Raw genomic sequence first — 20509 nt, forward strand, 5'->3', positions numbered from 1 at the left:
TGGTCATACACAAATCAGAAAAAGAGGATGCATAACTCTTCATCCCTAAACAAACTCTCAATGTGGTCATAAACAAATCAGAAAAAGAGGGTGCAGTAACAGGTGATGTCTACATAAAACAAACTGCCCAAACTGGAAATAGTGGAACAAACAGTTTTTCTGTGGAATCCTAAATGATTACAAGACAAGGTTTCATGATTCCATTGACATTTAAGACACCACACCTTCAAATGTAACCGCTTTGAAACCGGTTCTCTGTATAATAAAACCAGCAGTATTCTGTGAGCATTTTCTGAATTTTCCACAGCTATCTGGTAATGACAGCATTGGGTGGAGGAGGTTAAAACATTAACAGCATCTTTTCTGTTTAAGGGTGCTAATAAGAGGGCCATCAGAAGGATTAATACAGAAACAAAGGATTCAGAAGCAGATCTGATGTAAATCTGTTGTTATTTACATCTGTACATTTTGAACCCTTGTGTTTAGTACACTTAAGTTGTGCCTTCTTTCATGCAGTAAAAAAAACACTTGTTGGTATGAATATATCACTTAGATTATAGAGCACTTACATTACATGTTCTTATCACTAAAAAGTAGTTTTAGCCTTTGTGCGGTTCTGTAGGCAGTTTTTGTCCTCCGCCACCACATTAGCAACAGTATCCCATCCACCTTGTACACCAAACTGACCCTTCCCTCATTCATCACACATTTATTGAAGCAATAAGGCAGCACAAGCGCATCATTACAATACAAGCACATCTTGAAATAAAGAAATACAGAAGGCCTGGTTTTAAAATGCTTTATTCACTACTTTTGTGGAAATAGAGATGTAATAATTCTAAAAAAAAAACTTAGAAACTTTTAAAAACATAGAATAGAAAATATAGTTAAAAGACTGTTAATCCCTAACAGTAAAGCACATTTTTGGCAATAAGGCACACTAAACTTTTTTTTTTTTTAAAACTATGCACACTTTGTTCGTTTCAGTACCTAGGAACTCACATTTCGAGTTAAACTACTACTGTTGTGTAAATGACATGGTTTCTGGAAAATGAGGACTACAGTTCCCTAACAGACATTTCTCTCTAAATTAATCTACAGTATATATTATCTAAACAGCTCAATTTTACACATTTGCACACCAACTCTATGCAAAATACAGTAATACTTTCAACCGCTATGCATTTTAATTAAATTAATTAAAAAATATATGTGACATAGAAATTGGCTTTATGGTAGCGGCCTAATTTTGTTGAGACCTGCACATTGTATTCTTTAGTGTCTGTTTGAAAAAATACAAACCAAATAATCAGCATTGCTACCATGTTGAAGGTGTAATGCTTAGTTAGATTACTTCTTCATGCTCTGCATGTTGTGGGAAATATACCCAGAAATAACAACTATAAAGAGGGAAGGCCCCATTTTAATGTACTATGTTTTCCAAAATGAAGCCTTTAAACAGGCCACAGACGTTGCAATGATAATCTTCCTACTCTGACAATACCTTCTTAACATTGAAATAAATGGTCAAATGATGTGGTAAACCACATACTATGCATTACTGACACACTAAACAATGTTTTACTCAAAATGTATTTCAGAACAGAATATATTTACATACCACATTTTTGTACACAGCCCTCAATTGATTTTAGAATTTTTGCTTCAACATGATAGAGGCTATTGGTATACAGTAGAGCTCCTTCTGACAAGAGAGTTAGTCTTGTCCAAAAAATAAAATAAAATAATAAAAAAAAACACATGTATTCCCCACCACATTATACACATCTAAAATAAAAGTAAAATAAAGCATTTGCTCGTTACTTTTAAATGACGTCCACATGAACTGAAATACCCTAAACAGATATTTACATAACCTCATAAGAAGGTATTCAGAAATTAAACATGGAGGCTGTATTCCAGCAGCATATTGTTCGAAACTTCATGAAAAAGGTCAAATATTTTTCCCTGTGCATATCAATTAGGCAAAATTTTATTTGTAGCGGACGTGAGAATGTGATTATTTTACTTTCTTTACTGACATTACAGATTTAAATAATAATAAAAAAAAACAAAGGCAAATAAAAAAAGAGATTACATGACCTACTGTATAAATGTATATATAGAACACTGAAAAAAAGTTTTTTAGCTCTGTCTGTGCTGACAAAGAGCAGGGACTGCATGGTGTACAATGTTTTTTTTTAAAGGGCACTTTCTTTTTACAGTGTAATCTCCCTTAAACCTCGTTTCATCTTACCTGCAATATAAATCGTTCATTTCAAACCTAATACTTGCCTGAACTTAGATGTGTCTGTCTTAGGCGTTTTTACATTAATATTGCATTTAGTTATACAGGATGCAATGGTACCTGTCAGTGGTGTTATATCTAAAGCATGCCAAAATTAAAAAAAATAAAAAAGCTAAGAAGGAAAAAATGGGAAAATTATGTTGTCAATTAAGTGTTATATTGCTTTGAAGACAAAATAAAAAAGTTTGTTTGAACTGTTTTTTCAGAAGATGTTGTTTTATAAAAGGCACTATATATAATAGAAACAGTAGCTGGAGTGCAGATAACTTAAAACCTTCGTACCAAAGAAATTCAAATAAAATAAAATAAAAGAAACACCTTAAAATAATAAGAATAAACTAAAAGTGACATCTTTTAAACATCCACACTTACAGCTATGGACGGAAGATATCAATACCTATCAAATAAAATGCATTTCCGTTATAACAGTATGAATACGTTAACCTTAAGTATATCCTTAAAAATATGTATCTTCTATATATTTTCTATAGGAGTTCATGCAGATGCAATATTATTCAAAAGTCTTCACTTTTATTTCCAGTTGGAAGTTTCTCTGAGTCATTATTTAAAAAAAAAAAAAAAACATTCATCGTAGGATTCTCTCTTCATAAATACTAAAATGTTCCTTCAGTGTTTCTCGTGCGAGTGTTTAGTATGTCTGGTAGACATCGTGTATAGGGACCTGAAAGGTTGGGAATGCCTGTGGTACATAGCTGGCATAGCCTCCGTAGGTAGCGGCCGCAGCAGCTGCGTTCTTTTGTAGCGCTGCGAAGGTGGCTGACGCTGCATGGCCGGCTATGGGGATGTAGCTCGTACCATAGAGACTGGCAGCAGGAATTCTTTGAACATTGTGGGCCATCGTGTACACTGGAGTAATGGGCCGACCCTATAGAGAGGAAGGAAGGAAGAGCGTTCATTGACTACTTATATAATAATCAGGTGGTGCAGGGAATGGTACAGAACATCACAAAGGCTGTTTAAGGTTGCAGTGCTCGGTTAATTGTATCTTGAAACATCATCTATGTTCTTGCAAATTTAGCATTTCAGCAAAACGCTCTGAAAATCTGCGTGATATTATTTAATATTATTGATGACTGAGTGTTTAAAATGATGGATGAAATACTAGCAGTCATGATGTACCTGAAATGGAGGGGGTGTGGACACAGCAGGGATGACCGCTGTTGCCGTAGCAGCACCTGAGGGATCATGCTGGATTGCGAGGGGATTGATTAGGTGCTCCATTGCATGCATCTTGCCATCTTCCATTAGCTTAGTGGCTGGACCCGTTGAAAACACTGAATACTGGCCGCTCAACCCAGGGATGGACACTAAAAATAGAGAGAGGGATTGTCAGAACCAACTGAGGGAAATTTGGAAATCTTAATGCACCCACATTCATAAACTTTGACATTTACAAAGCAATAAAAAAGGAAAATGTTTTACAGAAATATGCATTAACTATATATATATATATATATATATATATATATATATATATATATATAGAGAGAGAGAGAGAGAGAGAGAGAGAGAGAGAGAGAGAATTAATCAATAAATGCACACTTTCAGACTTCCCAAACTGTGCCAAGTGCCCATTAAATGCCTGTTAAACATGCAGCTATTATGAAGACTTACAAGATGGTCTTCTTGGGACAAACTTTGGGATAATGTATTGAAAGATTTTCCACTTCACCTAAACATGCTGCACTTTTTTATGCGCTAAGATGTTGGTGGGCCCAATTCAATTTCATGTGAACATTTTTTATGTGGACAGTTTTCACTGGAACTCTCCCAGGTCACTTCAAACACTACCAATAAAGTTGCTTGAAAGAGTATTGTGATTTCAGCATTAACTAGGTCATGCCTTATCACAAGTAGTGCTGGGTCTTAAAATAAGACCCAGCACTACTTGATTATAACAATAACTTTACTTAAAGGAGGTCCTAACTAATTTACTAATGACTAAAACAAAAGACTTGAGCAAATATTAACTTTTGTTATCAATATGAATGCTATATGAAGTTATAATATTAACAAACACACAGAAAGAAGTACCTGTCTTTGTTTTTAAGAACAGAGGGATGATAATATATGTTGTTTGAGATGAGGAGATAAAAACCTTCTTAATGCTTCATAAATATTACCCTGATGGGTAATAATAAGTTAATGTGAGGCTAACGTTGTGAATAATGTCATATTATAGGGCTGAACCACCAATAGAAAATCATCCCATGTATAAATAAAAAAGTAAAATGTTAGCAAGATTATAGATCAGTATGAAACAGCAAAGAGATAAACAGTAAGAACAACAACACAATAGCCAATCAAAGTTGTCAGTGCAATCAGAGATGAAGAACGGAGGTGTTAACGGTCATATATATGGCTTGCACTAACTTGTGCCAGGTTTAATGCCCACTGGGTTGACAGCAGTCAACTCCAGGCTGGGTATGAGTTCATAGGCATTTTCCTGCTGCTTGGCCTTCCCTTCGTGGTATCTGCTGTAGATGCCACGGCCTGCAGAGTATCCCCCCAGGTAAGAGCCTCTGGGACCCGGGGGCCTATTCCCAGCCGCCCCTCGCCCTCTGCCCCTTACAGTACCTGCTTGAGATACAAATGAGAGAGGAATGTGTTCAGAACTTTGTTCAGCCGGTAGGTGTATCAAAATAATTCAGATTAAAAAATGCCCCTTTCTTTATGTAGTGTAAAGCTTTCTTCTTTTTAAAGCACAGCTTCTCTAAGGCTACCTACACACACACTGCAGTTGGTGCGAGAACAAACGGCAAACGGCACTCGCTGCGGTTGTTTGTTGTACACACACATCTTTCATTACTGAAGTGAGTGACTCCCTGTTTAAAGAAACCACTGAACTCGGGCCATCATTCATGCCAATCGTGAGGTTTTGTGTGAGAACATGGAGGCTGTGTTTTTGTTTATGCTTTTGGAAGAAAGTACTGTACGTACTCGATCGAGAGCTCGTCAAGCTCAGCTATGCTCTTTTCTGCAAAACCAGCGGAGACGCCGTTTTGCTTTTTCTGCACTGCTAAATACAGCGGTGACGATCTGCAGTACCATGACGGTAGAACGAAACATTTGGGTGATCTTCAGACCAGAAGGCTGGTGGGAACGACTTGAGTGGTTTCCAAATGACTGGATTAAAAATGTATGCATGTCTAAGGAGTTGTATATGCGTCTTTGTCATTTACTGAGACGTTTCCTGGAGTGCCAAAACACACAAATGAGACGTTCGGTATCGGTGGGAAAATGAGTTGCGGTCGCACTGTGGCATTTGGGGATACGAATTGTCCCATATTGTTTTATTTAAGTTGCAAAGCCAAAAATACATTTTTTTTCTTACAACAAAATATTATACTGTACTTTGTTTAAATAAAAAATTATATTATATGTATGTACCATTTACCATTGTATGAATTTACTATTCATCAATATTACAAAATCAACTTGGCTCATCAGGCACCTATATATATATATATATATATATATATATATATATATATATATATATATATATATATATATATATATATATTAGCCATGTTTATCACACGGAAATGTCTGATAAACAATGACATCATTAGTTGCGCAGAAATCCTCTGAGCACCAACTGCGGTTGTAATACACACACACAGTTAGTGCGCATTAACTAACCAAACTGAATTAATAACTCAATTTCATATAACTCAATTTCATATCAATACTTGCTCTGAAAAGGATTAACTAGTGTAGTTGTCGCTGCCCTTTGTAACCAAACTGTGTGTGTATACAAACTGTATTAAGAGTAAAAGGAGAACTCACAACCACATTTAGCCTGTGTGTGTACGTAGCCTAAGAACCATAATAGTTTAGGTATCAGAAGCAGTCTTTACGGACAACTCAGTTTTGAAGGCTAATTCATTGCTTAACCCATAGAGACATTTTTGTAGCCATCTTGTACCAGATGTTAAACGTGGCTAATTTCAGACTGTGACAATAACTGGCTGCGTTACAGTATGTAGAAAATAACTCCAGAAATTATTTTTTTTTAGCAAAGAACCTTTTACCAAATAGATACAGGATTACCCCGATAGGTAAACAGTCAAAACTGTAAGGATTACATAGATTTTAACGTTATATTATACCCAGGCCATTTACATGCACCAAATCAAGATTATGATTACAAGTCAGAAAACACTAAAGCAGAAAGCGAAGAAGTGGATTTCAACATGCCTTTGTGTGAGTAGAACTCATATATTTCTGTCTCCTAAAAGTGACAATTTTCAATTATTCATAAAAAACTATAATAGGTAGTCAGTTTTTAATGTTATGAAAAAAAATCAAGCCTAACCTTTAACAAAGTATTCTCTGTTGGGACCAATCAGTGCATTATAGGGATACCCATAATACGCCAATGTGTAGGGGTCGCATTGGTAAACATAGTTTGGCTGCGGTGTCTCTGGTGCTGGTGTTGGTGTTGCTCCTTTTGCTGCTTTCTGGTACCGCGTGTACTGCTCTTTGTCTACCGGCTTGGCTAAGGTAACCTCTATACAGGACCCTTCAAGATCAGTTCCATTCAGGTTATTCATAGCGTTAACTGCATCATCCCTGCTGGTGAAATGCACAAAGGCATAGTCTCTGATCTTTTTAACCCGCTCCACACAGCCTGGGTTGAACTGGCTAAAGATCTTCCTGATGGTCTCTTCTGGTGTTTCTATCATCAGGTTGCGGACGTAGAGGATCTTGACAGTTTCCATGACATCTTCGTCCACATCAATCTCAGGTTCAGCCCAGTCCACTGCAATCTGGTGCCCCCAGAGCTGGATCCTGCCAGGCATCAGCTTCCTCCTGGCCATGGCAGCGGCCCGATGGCTCTCGTACTCCACGAAAGCAAAGCCCCGGTTTTTCATTTTGTCAGCGGCACTGGCGTAAACAATAACGTCCAACACACCTTCTGTCACTTTAGAGATCTCTTCCAGGATCTCCTCGCGTTTTTTCATCTTGGGAATGCCTCCGATAAAGAGTCTGCAGTTGTCCACACTGCAGCAGACCCCGAGCAGCCGGCCTGGGCGGATCTCATAGTTGTTGAGCTCTCTGACTGCTCGCTTGGCCTCATGCTTCTTCGTGTACATGACAAAGGCATATCCCCGGTTCTTCCCGTCAAAGTCCATCATCAATCTCATTTCGTAGATGCGCCCCACAGTCTCAAACGCAGGGACCAGCTCATCCTCATATACATCTCGAGGGATCTTCCCCACAAAGATCTCACAACCACGAGGCGGTGAGGGGCCTTCCCAGCCTGGTGGTGGGCCGTACTTGCGCTGCCCGTTCTCTTGGATCATCCCGTATCCTGATTGATCCATCAGGGCCAGCAGTGCGGTCTCGTTGGGGGCTCCAGCCACTCCTTCTGGGACTTTGGATGCTGACATGTTGGAGGAACTGTTGCTCATAATGGCAATGGAATCTTCAGCTGTCATTATGTCAAAACCATTCAATTCGTGCTTAGACCTAAAGAATGAAAGACCAAAAAGAAAAGCAGGACAGTTTAGATAACTGCAACTCCTGGTCATAGCAGATTAATATTAATAAAAACAATTACCTTGGGAGTTTCAGCTGTTGAGTAAGTAAAATTTAAAGAATACTTATTAAAACAAGAGGATTGATTTAAATGAGTCATGTAGATACCTATCTAGGAGGGTAGTTAAAATGTGTTAACCTTCCATACTCATTTATAAACAGTATCTTAAACCCTAACATGAATTCTTCACAAACTTGCTTGCCATCATTATTCTTTCTCTTGGATTTCCCCATGGAAATGTACAGAACTACTCAACCACAAATGCATTACATATTTAATTTAACATGGACATAATTTATATTATCAGCTTTTATATTCTTTCTTATCTACCTTCTATTACAATACAGGGTTGTGTGTCTAACTAATTCCCATTCATTTTTAATATGCATGGTAACAAAACATTACAAAATAACACCAGGGAAGCTTTATTTCAATGATCCAGATTATACGTTTTAAACCTTAGCACGAGAACAAGTTTTAAAGCTGGCAAATCTCTGAAACCATGTGACTGCCACTACATGGCATATACAATCAGAAGCCTAATCCTAAACAAAACACAAGTATATTCAGTTAAATACTTTACTGTTGTTCTTTATGAAGAAACTCAACGTCACTTTGCAGTCTAACCCATGCTTTACCCATTATTATTCCTTTCAGTCCTTTATTCATTGAAATAGATACATAGAGGAGTGTATTGTTATGCTATTCATGTGTTTTTTTTAAATTATTTACCATATATCAATGCTTACTTATACTTTGCTTTCACTCAATGTGCAAGACTTTTACCGTGGTACCCTACAGTACAGCTTTACACTGTCACCTGCTTCCTGAAGATAACTGTCAATGAACAACTTCCAGAAAGTCTAAATGACTGCTGCACCACTGGGACCATGTATTGATGTGGAGGAGCAGGGCAAGATTTATCTTAAGTATAATAACATGTGACTCATATTGTGTGAAATCGGTGTGTGGAATGCTTTCCTGGAAACTAAATGAAATACCCTTGCAAAAAAACAAAGTAGCAAGAGTACACAATGGCTACAAAAGAATATTCATACGGAAAAACAGTGTTACAAAAATGTTCCTCAAAACACTAGATATGAAAGCATGTGATAGACTGCACTCCACTGCCTCATATTGTGCAATAAAGTCTTGCGGTTCAATGTCAAATAAGGAAGCTGGTTTATTTTGCAGAGTGTACAGTACTGTGTAACCAGGAAACAGTTCATATGTGTCAGAACATGAGATGATTTAATTTAGGTTATGTATTCCTAGTACAGTACAATAATTTAAAAATGGTTACCAGTAACTGTAACTTGATTCAGTCCCGCGTTTGGTGTTTCCCCTGAACAAAGGTTGGAATTGTATTCTTGTATTATTTTTGATAAAATTAAGTTTAGTTTTCACAGTCTAAAGGGCAGGAATGTACAAGGAAGCTGGAGTCAACCAACATGTTTGTTTATACTTTTATGTGTACTGTAAGCTGAATAATCTCTTTGTAAACATGATGAAGAACATTCCTAAGTTGCTACATGTGGTGGTTTGAGTGCTGCTGGAACTGTATATTGTTGAGTAGGATAAATATCAGGTCGAACTCCCAGGTTTCTGCAATGAAGCTTCATTTATTCAATGGCAGGAATTAAATGTTATTACCATTACAGTGCTCACACATCTATCATACGCCATGTTTAATCTCTCACTCTTACGTGAAATTTGTGGGAAAAAAACGACACATCCAGCATGGAGTGGCTAAGCATCAGAATGCTAATAAAGTAAACAAATATTTTAATTATATTGGACATTTTTATGACTGTTGCAATGTACAATAAATCAGGAAGAGCAGAAAAACATTTCACACGTTTGAATTTGAATTTAAATTTTTAACTTTTTCATTTAAAGAGTTCCGGACACTGCATTGCCAGTTTATATGAACAAAGGCCTAATGCAAGCCTAGCACATAGGCTGTTGTAGCATGATCTAAAAACAACTGTTGGGTGAGCCAATTGGAACATATTTCAATCTCCTCTCTTTGTAGAAATAACTCAAGGATTACCAGTTGTTAAAATTCACACTCTCTAATGGATTTTTAAGCACACATCGCTTAGCCAGTGTATCTGTGACCATTGTTTGTGCTGCAGCAGTATGTATAGTTCTTATACATTTAAATATTAAGACAGTAACGATAATGTTTCAAGTCCCTTTTATATTATCACTCTAGCTATTCCCTGCATTAGGGCAAAGTCCAACAGAAATACTGGACCAAATGTGCTTGCATTTATATAACTTTATAGACACTAGAATATATTTACTAAATTTACTTTTAAGTTTTCCACTTTTAGGGTGTGTCATCTGATTTTATTCTAAGATAGGCTGCAATTAGTAATCACGAACAGCAGAACAGTCATCCTCAGAAAAGATGAACAAATGCCAGGATGATGTTCCTTTTTAATGTATGATCTTTTAAAGGGGGTGACACACACACAAGATAAAAATGTATGGGCTACTGTATGGATTTTTTCCCCCTGAAAATAAATGTGCTGCCTTAATTTTCAACTACAATTGTCATAGTGTAAAACACAGCTACTGTATATGTCAATTCAGTGTTGTGAATGAAGAGGAAGGATGCCTAGTCCAAAAACTCTGGTTCATAGTTCACCTGTTCTGATCTACTGTATAGTGGCATGGCTTACACATTCATACATTATTCTGAACACTCATACACTCACAGGATGCACTGTGATTAAGTGATGACTTCAAAAGGTGGAGTAAAAAAAACAAAAAGGCTTTTGTGCCAAAAAACACTCGAAAATAAATAAGCAAATAAATAACACCTAGGAACTTTAATTGTATTAATACTTGTACTGTGATTCTTGAAATGTATTTTTGTTTACGACTGTAAGTCGCCCTGGATAAGGGTGTCTGCTAAGAAATAAATAAATAATAATAATAATAATAATAATAATAATAATAATAATAATAATAATAATAATAATAAACGTTAGACAGCTAACAACTGAAAATAAAAAGTACCAATATAAAAGAAAAAGAAAAAGAAGACATCTTGGATAAGGAAATTAACCAATCACGTTACAGATTTGACAACATTCCAGTTCATCCTGTGTACTGATGTCATCCCGTGTATATCACACAATTGAATCATGCCAGTAGAGAAGACTTTCTCTTCTTTGAAAAATGTAGTAAACAGGGGTGTCATTTGCTATAGGGCGGGGCGGGAGGGGGAGCGGGGGGCAGTTATTTGATTGATAGCTCATCGTTGTCCAGTGATTTTATTGACAACACAGAATTACATTGCATTATATTACTTACTATAATAATATCATATTATTGACATTATGATGAGACAATAGGAAATGTCGGATATGTTCATCACAGTAGGTGGAAAATGGAAGAAATTAAACACAGCGAGACAACAAGGAGTCACTTGCCGAATAAACTATTAATATTGCTTATGCTTGCTCTAAAGAAAAGGTACCATAGATTTGAAAACGAGATTTATGCTGAGATGTGTAGGGCTGTGCTGTGTGTTTTCAGGTTTAGGCTCATGTGTAGGGCTGTGCTGTGTGTTTTCAGATTTAGGCTCATGTGTAGGGCTGTGCTGTGCATTTTCAGATTTAGGCTAAAATGTGTAGGGCTGTGCTGTGTGTTTTCAGATTTAGGCTCATGTGTAGGGCTGTGCTGTGTGTTTTCAGATTTAGGCTAAGATGTGTAGGGCTGTGCTGTGTGTTTTCAGATTTAGGCTCATGTGTAGGTCTGTGCTGTGTGTTTTCAGATTTAGGCTCATGTGTAGGGCTGTGCTGTGTGTTTTCAGATTTAGGCTCATGTGTAGGGCTGTGCTGTGCATTTTCAGATTTATGCTGAGATGTGTAGGGCTGTGCTGTGTGTTTTTAGATTTAGGCTGAGATGTGTAGGGCTGTGCTGTGTGTTTTCAGATTTAGGCTCATGTGTAGGGCTGTGCTGTGCATTTTCAGATTTAGGCTGAGATGTGTAGGGCTGTGCTGTGTGTTTTTAGATTTAGGCTCATGTGTAGGGCTGTGCTGTGTGTTTTTAGATTTAGGCTGAGATGTGTAGGGCTGTGCTGTGTTGTGCGTTTTCAGGTTTGCATAGCTGCTCTATAAACTCATCGTTGTCTTTTTCACAGTGGAGCGGCAGAAAATAATATTTAAGGTGGTAAACTACAGTATTAGATACATTCTGGTAGGCAATGTTATACATGAAAATCAATGGAATTCATTACTTTTTTTTCAAGTTTGTTATAAAAACACTTGCATTGCACATTTTTTATAATTCATTTTAAGAATGAGGACAATGTTGACAAAATGCAGCACACTATCTCGTTGTAAACTAGCCTAATTACTGCCGTTTTTTCTCATTCATGATGCTATTTGGGACAGAGAATGTTCAATGTTAACACAACTTTGTCCCCCCTCCAGCACCCCCCACCCAGCACCCCCAAATTTTTCTGAAATGACGCCCCTGGTATTAAAGCAGCAAAGTCTGCCACCTAATAGTATTAATAACCTATACATATTTTCTATGACATTTAAAATTGACACCACTAACCATGCACACAGTTTAAAATCTCTAGTTACCATGTAGAGTTGTACATTTTTTAAAAAGATCAGGTTCTATCATATCCACAGTTAAATGTCAATTACAGATTACTACAATCTGAAAATGTGAATGCACTGAAATGCATTTAATTATGCAGTTACAATTTTAAAGGACATAAAGCTCAATAAATTAGACTTGCTACACAAATTATTATCAAATTATTATCAAACCTTTTTTTTATTCTTAAATATGGAGGCTGGCTACAGGTCATATGAAAATGACACTTCATCAGATAATGATTAGCTTCACCTGTCTTAGAAAATAGCTTTGTGACTTTAAAAAAAAGAGACTAATTTCCACATAATATACCAGAGACATATACTGAATAACATAACCTTAAATTTTCTTTTGTAAAATGCAAAAACTACACCAGGACTACCAATATATTCATAGCAAGCTTTAAAAGTCTAACACCCTTTTGTCTCTGTTTACCTTCATATGACCTTTATAAATGTGCACCTTGCACCGAGGAAACCTGAGGCAACAGTTAGTTACTCATTAACTGCAGGTACCACCATCTGACTTGAACAAATCACAGCCCTTAAATGCCATGGCTTTGCCAATACTAAGGCAAAAGACATGTGAATTTCTGTCATATCGGCAGAATAGGGCAGCAAAGTGACCAATTTGCTTCAACCTATGCTCCTCAATGCTTTCTGAGACCTTTGCACAGCTGAATTGGTGGGTTGAGAAATCTACATTTACTGCTGGGTAAGGAACAGCCAACACACACTGACCTCCCTGCAGAGTTAGTCATTTAATGATAAAAAAGTGATTTACAAGGGTATGCAGAGGACACAGTTATCCCACAGTATTAATTTACAGTTACAATATCTGTAAATCATTCCACAATATTAGTTTACAGTTACAGTATATGTAAGGTTCTAGATATAACTTTAACCAATAATAACTGGGATTAATTTCCCAGATGTAGAACTGAAGATGAACAAAGCATAAATACAACGTATAAACTGCCCCCAATCTACACAAGAACTGTAAGTACTTTGACACATTAAAACTAGTTTAAGACAGAGCAAATCTGATGCAAATTGATACACAGCAGTTCAATTTATTTTTTATTAAAGTCATGTTTATTACCTCGTTTGGATAACTTACTAAGCTAACATCTTGGAAACTTAACAATAGTAACCTGACTAAATACTATGCAGTGATGGAAAATCACATATTACAACAATGAAGCAACATACAGACTCAAGTCTGCACCTCTGCGCTCAAAAGACTCAAAACTGCTTTTCAGCACTCAGCTTTTTTAGTAACCCTAACACAACCTAAGTAAAGAAAGGCAACCGTTTCCACCTGTTGGATTTATCAATGTCTTTAGTGGTTCACCTGTGTTACTCCACCTTTAAACAACATCTCATTTTATTCAAAGTGCTCTCTAATTTGTGCTAAGAAAACCTAATGCTGGCAATAAGGGCTTGTAGTGCCTATACTGAATGCATCTGGGAAGTACTTGTACTGTTTCACGTCTGTTTTCAAATTTCAGTTTAATCTAGTTTAGCAATATCCATTTTGTTACAAGAATGAGTTAGTACACTTTGGCCAAAATGGTCAAATTGAGCTTCAAGCCTTTAAAAAAAAAAAAAAAAAAAGGAAATGGGGATCTGACCCGTTTTTCCGTGAGACATTAAGCACAGAATCTTCACTTGATGTTGCCAGGCCTCAATCCTTGATTACACATTAACTTCGCAAACCCAGCAGACTCTGTTGAACTAGTACCTGAAGATAGTTATCTAGACCGAAACATCTAAGCGGTGTTCAGTTACAGACATCTGTGCGAACATAAGAAAATCTTTCTTTTACCTTCCTTTTCACAAAGAACTTTAGAACCTAACATGGAACCACAATTCAACAATTGTTTTTTGATGTTTGAAAACTCTCAACATGTATTTGCCCTGAAAAATGCTAAGCGAACAACATACAGAGTTTAGAGCATTTCATGCTGTGTATCTAGTAATAATATAGCAATTATTAACAATACCTCAAAGTAATGAGAGAACATCAGAAACTTACAAAATGTACAGGTCAAATGTTTTCGCCAGATCAGCTTTTTAGTAAGAACTCCCACTGTACCTTCAGCAAGAAGTCCTCAGAAATGAGTGTGACAGCCTCACATTGACACCTTTCCCAAACAGCAAACTTTTTCTTCCTCATCACAAGAACAGTAAAACTCTATTATACTTCACATATGCTTCTTCATTGGTCAGGAGTATATGGTCACTGTATTTCAAGGCAAGCCATTTGCTGGGAGAACCTGGGAGAGACATGGTGGTGGGTGGAGTCAGCCAGGAGGGGGATGTTAAACTACCTGCTGCAAAAATCTATGACCGCTTAGATCATTACAGGTAACCCAAGTGTAACTAATGGATTTTCAGAAGGCAGAATCAAAAAACCAAGGCGAGCTGGCATGACTTTTTTTTTATTTAACAGAAATGTTTCATTCAGAGTTGCTGAAAAAAGGGTACTGATTCATAATCAAATACTCCCTAGCACAGTGGTACTCAACTCTGGCTCTCAAGATCCATTCCAGTCCTGGTCTTTATTCCAACAGGTCCTAAATTAGTAAATTGCCTCTTAACAGCTTCAATTAACTACATTAGAACATGCTTGGAGTAAAAATCTGGACTGGATTACATCTCAAAGGCCAGAGTTGAGTACCACTGCCCTAGCATATCATGTGTTGTGCAAAACAGACTTTTATTTAAGGAAACAGATATCATAACAAAACCTATGACACTAACCAGAAAATATGTTTGCGAGACATGGGTATCAGCTATTAGTGTGGTTGTTTTTACCAGTGGTGGGAAATGGCTTAGCTGTTGCTTGCCAGTTTGGAGTTAAAAACAGAATACATTTACCAGCAAACACCCTTTAGAAAGGCCAAGGACTGATGAAAACATGATTCACAACAGTAAAAATGCTGTGTACATAACAACGATAAACTGGGTCCCAGGAGTACCTAAGCTAGGTAAATAACACACCTTTTCAAGCAGTTAAGGACAGGAACGAAATGCGTAATTTACAGTATGCTGTGTGGGGGTTGCAGCAGCCTATGCAAACTCAACAGCTAAAGAGCTTCTCACTTCACTGGGCAGAGCAATAGACCAGCGGGAACAGAAAAGAAAATGTGGGTGTGTTTGAAAATGCTTGGTCCCATCAGTGCTTTGAAGGCAAATGCAAACACCCCAAATGTATATGCAGTAGTTAGAGCAGAAGGATAGGTTCCTGTAGATAGATCCTCTAACTCAACTGTGTCACCCAGGAAGAACATAATAAAATTCACCTGCTCAAGCACAAATCTGACCAGGGGAATTATATGTTTGCTGCTATCTTTAGTGTTGATTGACATGCAGGCATGTATCTAATGAACCATTTATTATTATTATTATTATTATTATTATTATTATTATTATTATTATTATTATTATTATTATTATTATTATTATTAATTAATCATCATTTACAATCAGCTTCTAAGAATCTCGCTGCAACTGGTTTGTCCAGATACCAAAACACAGGGAACTATTTTGAAGCAAGTAAGTGCAAACACAAAGGCATTTTTTTTAGCAATACAAAAGTAGAACAACTAAACCTAGGATCACACTTTAACTATGGTGCAGATATTCAGTATACAGTAGCAGCTTTTAAAATGAACCAAATAACAGAAGTCACTGTAAATAAAGTGGCACTGTAATTAAATTAAGCTGCACTGTAAAGGCCTTTATTTAACATTTGCCAATTCTTTAAATATATACATTTCAGTAGATACAGGATATTGTTCATTCTAGCAGTAAGAGACAACAAGTCCGTTTTTTTACCAGTGGGTTAATGACGGTCTAGTGCATTAAGGGATTTACTGCCAAGTAAAAAAAAAACAATCCACTGCACTTTACTGCTTAACTAAGAGATCACTGGATAGTTCCGTAGCTGAAGTGACCAGAGTACTAAAAACATGGTAAGGGAAGTGAAGAGTGGCATCAACCATTTGAACCAGACAGCATTCTTTTCCTTTTTTTCTAGCTCATCCACATGAAACCGGCTCATTTTCATTTGCACTACAGGTGTTCTGCTTAAAACAACATTGCATTTGTTACTCTTCCTAAGCAATTATCCACTGTGGTGATCAGACTTCCCCTTTATTTTTAATTAACCTCCAATTAAAGTGTCAGTTACTTATGTATCTGTTATCCCATTACCAGTGTATTGGCTTTAAGGAAGTAAACGTTATTCACTCTTCTGTTCAGTAACAACCAAAGCTGCCGAATACACACAGAAACGCGCAACTCCCGTTCATTCATGTGCTCCACATTACTAGACATATATTCTAGAAAACCCTGGAGGACATTACATTTTTAGTCCATGCTAAAGCGCCTGCTTTTTACATATTGAATGCCTAAGGCAAGTCAGGTTACAGAGCCGCCATCCTAAAATTAAGGCAAATGTGTTTTGGGCTACCGCTTTAAAATATTTTGTTACTGTAAAACTTATGGCTATGATTTATTCTATAAACCAGTATTAGTTACTAGTATAAGTTTGATTAAAAAAATGTTTAACCCTTTGTATTGTGGATACCCCAGCAATCACACAAACAAAATGTAACAACAATCACAGCTAGAGCAGTATTCAAACAAAACCATTCAAGAGGTGTTACTATTGTCAAGCAAGCAACCCATGCTGGGAAAATGTTAATTTTAGAGTTTACCTTAAGGCATTTACTTATTTGGAACACTGCAGCTGTATCATCCAACTGCTATTCTCGTTCATGTTTGTCACCTTGTATTGATGGTTGCTTCAGGTTAATCTTATGATTTCCATTACACGAGAGTAGATGTTAAAACTTCATGCTGATTTGAACTCGGCTCTCGCCAAGATAAGCACCAACTAAGACGTAGCTTTACAGTAAACTAATGTGATCCATATGTGTCTCCATCCATTTACGTTTCCTTCCATATGATGATGTAGATATCCTTCTGTCTGGTGTTAATGGCTGAAGTGTAATGCTGGCTCCAGGGATCAGCTTATTTTGCCTCCCTGGCGCATCAGCACACACAACGGCTGCGATGCTGGCTCCGGGGATCAACCAAAGTGCGGCCTCCCCAGCGCATCAGCATGACAACCGTCTGGATTGAGCTAAGTAGGGTACATCTCTGGGGTTTTCAAGTGGGCACCTTCCATCCTCAGTGTTTCGTCGACTAGCCCACGACACCTCAAGAGGGCTCGACGGTGATTCTGGCGTCCCAGCATCACCCCCCTCCGTCCCCCACTCAACTCAGCCCAGCTTACTTACCTGTCCCCAGCCAGAATCTTTCCGTCTCAACCACAGCCAGTTGCTGCTCCTCTCTGCTGCTTCAGATAAGTTCTTCACTGTGCGACGCAACTCTTGGCCACTGAATCCGACGTCTCTGAGAAACCGGGTTGTAGAGTGTGCCACAAATCCTCGACAACCCACTTCCACTGGGTAAACCCGAACTCTCCATCCTCGCTGTTCCGCTTCAGTGGCTAGTTGAGCATACCGCAGTTTCTTCCTCTCATACGCCTCATCTACAGCATCCTCCCATGGCACTGTTAACTCTACCAGGTGAACAAGGCGTGCTGATCCAGACCACAAGACAATATCTGGTCGAAGGTTAGTGGTGGCAATCTCAGGTGGAAAAATAAGCCGTTGACCAACATCTGCCAGCATATTCCAGTCTCTAGCAGCTTCCAGTTGTCCTGGGCGAGGATTGGTTTTAACACCTTTTCTTGGTGGTTGCTCTCCTGGGCGGAGGAATGTTGTCTTTTGTGTGTAATGTTTTGATGGAACAGGTGGCAACTTATTGGTCTTGTTACGCTTGTCTTCCAATGCTAAGGCCAAACATCGCAGCACCTGGTCATGGCGCCAAGTAAACCGTCCTTGGCTAAGAGCCACCTTACATCCTGTCAAAATGTGCCTTAATGTTGCAGGTGATGAACACAAAGGACATGAGGGATCCTCTCCTACCCAGAGGTTTAGGTTCTGTGGTGATGGGAGAACATCATATGTTGACCTGATGAGGAAACTGATCCTGCTCTGTTCCATTGACCATAGGTCTTGCCAGCCAATCTTGCGTTGTTCCACACTCTCCCATCTCATCCATTCTCCCTGTTTGGCCTGGGAAATGGCCTTTATACACCTCATCCTCTCCTCCTGCTTTTGCACCTCGTTGACTACCAGCTTCCTCCTTTGAGCTGGGGCCGCCTTGTGCCATGTAGGAGGAGTTGAACTGAAACCAAGACCCCCTCTTCCATGCTGAACTTGCCCCATGATATCACCAATTCGAAGGGCAGCCTTTGCATCTTCCACAGCTTTCTTTGCCGCCCACTTTCTTCCAGTTTTCAACACAGGTGCTGCCTCCCTTACGCATTTATCGCGTGACTCTACTAATGTCATTTCCAGTCTGACCTTGGCGCACTTAAACTCCTCGGTTAGAGCAGAGACTGGTAGCTGCAGTATTCCTTTACCATAAAGTCCCACTCTGCTGAGGCAGCGTGGAACTCCCAACCACTTCCTGATGTATGAACTGATTAAAGCTTCCAGCTTCTCTACTGTTGTCAAAGAAACCTCGTACACAGTCAGTGGCCACAGCAACCTCGGCAGTAGACCAAACTGAAAGCACCAGAGTTTTAGTTTACCTGGTAGAGCGCAGCTGTCTATGCTCTTCAACCCTTCCACTGCTTGTTGTCTAACTTCTCCCACACGAACTGTGTCCTTTAGATCCCCGTCGTACCATCTCCCAAGACTCTTCACTGGCTTCTCAGACACTGTTGGTATTGCCTCACCATTAATGAAGAATGTTTTATCTACTACTTTGCCTTTAATTATAGAGATGCTCCTTGATTTAGTGGGCTTGAATTGCATTTGTGCCCATTCAATGTTATTGGTTAATTTGCCCAATAATCGATTAGTGCAGGCTACTGTTGTAGTCATGGTTGTCATGTCATCCATATTTGCTCGAATTGGTGGTAGTCGCATTCCAGAAGCCAAGCGCTCTCCTCCTACTACCCATTTTGATGCCCTAATGATTACTTCCATTGCCATGGTAAAAGCCAGTGGAGAAATGGTGCATCCTGCCATTATTCCAACCTCTAGGCATTGCCATGTAGTGCTGAATTCTGAAGTTGAAAAACTGAATTGCAAATCTCCAAAATAGGCTTTCACTAAATTTGTTATTGTCATCGGTACACTGAAAAAATCAAATGCTGCCCAAAGTAGTTCATGTGGCACTGAACCATATGCATTAGCCAAATCCAGGAATGTCACATGGAGCTCCTTCCTCTCCTTTTTAGCTGATTGAATTTGTTGCCAGATCACATTGATGTGTTCTAAGCAACCTGGGAAACCTGGAATGCCCGCTTTTTGTATTGAAGTGTCAATGAAGCAGTTCTTTAATAGGTAAGCTGACAATCTCTGAGCAATAATGCTGAAGAAATTCTTGCCTTCTACGTTTAATAGGGAAATGGGACGAAACTGACTGATGCTTGTAGAATCTTTTTCTTTAGGTATAAAGACTCCACCTGCTCGGCGCCATGCTCTTGGTACAACCTGTTTTTCCCATGCCACTTTCATCAATTTCCACAGAATTCGTAGAACTCCTGAAGCACTCTTGTACACTCTGTACGGAACTCCATTAGGCCCTGGAGATGATGAAGCCCTTGCTTTTTTCACAGCTTGCTCTATTTCTTTCCACTTAGGTGCACAGTCCTCCATTTGGTATTCTGGTGGATTGATAGGTGGGATGTCTGACGGAATTGACATAGGCTCCTGCCTTTTTGAATCTGTATGTGTTTCCTCCAAATATCTCTCCAGCTCAACCTTAGATGCTTTTAGTGTGCCATTCTTCTCACTGGTGAATAACTTCTTTACAAATTTGAATGGGTCTTTATAAAAGTTAGCTCTCGCACGCTCCTTCTTTTTGTAGCGTTTCCGTAGGCGCTCAGCTCTGCGCAATGTTGCAAGCTTA

The 20509-nt window shown here is 38.3% G+C and overlaps 1 protein-coding gene across 7 annotated transcripts in view; it reads right to left on the bottom strand.

The window, feature by feature from the left end:
- Window positions 1–783: 783 nt before the first annotated feature.
- LOC117420402 (RNA-binding protein 47-like) overlaps window positions 784–20509 on the bottom strand; it is a 52940-nt gene continuing 33214 nt past the window's right edge. For 3 of the 7 annotated variants that reach the window (XM_059032636.1, XM_059032638.1, XM_034033830.3), the window contains 4 exons: window positions 6651–7807; window positions 4703–4909; window positions 3449–3636; window positions 784–3194 (listed from right to left, as the gene is read on the bottom strand). In XM_059032636.1, the coding sequence (XP_058888619.1) occupies window positions 2958–3194; window positions 3449–3636; window positions 4703–4909; window positions 6651–7807 (1789 nt within the window). In that variant the 3' untranslated portion in view covers window positions 784–2957. Of the gene's footprint in view, window positions 3195–3448; window positions 3637–4702; window positions 4910–6650; window positions 7808–14543; window positions 14678–20509 lie in introns of those variants that run through there. The other 4 variants (XM_034033831.3, XM_034033832.3, XM_059032637.1 and 1 more) reach the window with 4 other exon arrangements.

This window comes from Acipenser ruthenus, chromosome 1 (assembly GCF_902713425.1).
Source record: "Acipenser ruthenus chromosome 1, fAciRut3.2 maternal haplotype, whole genome shotgun sequence".
Classification (NCBI taxonomy): Eukaryota; Metazoa; Chordata; class Actinopteri; order Acipenseriformes; family Acipenseridae; genus Acipenser; species Acipenser ruthenus.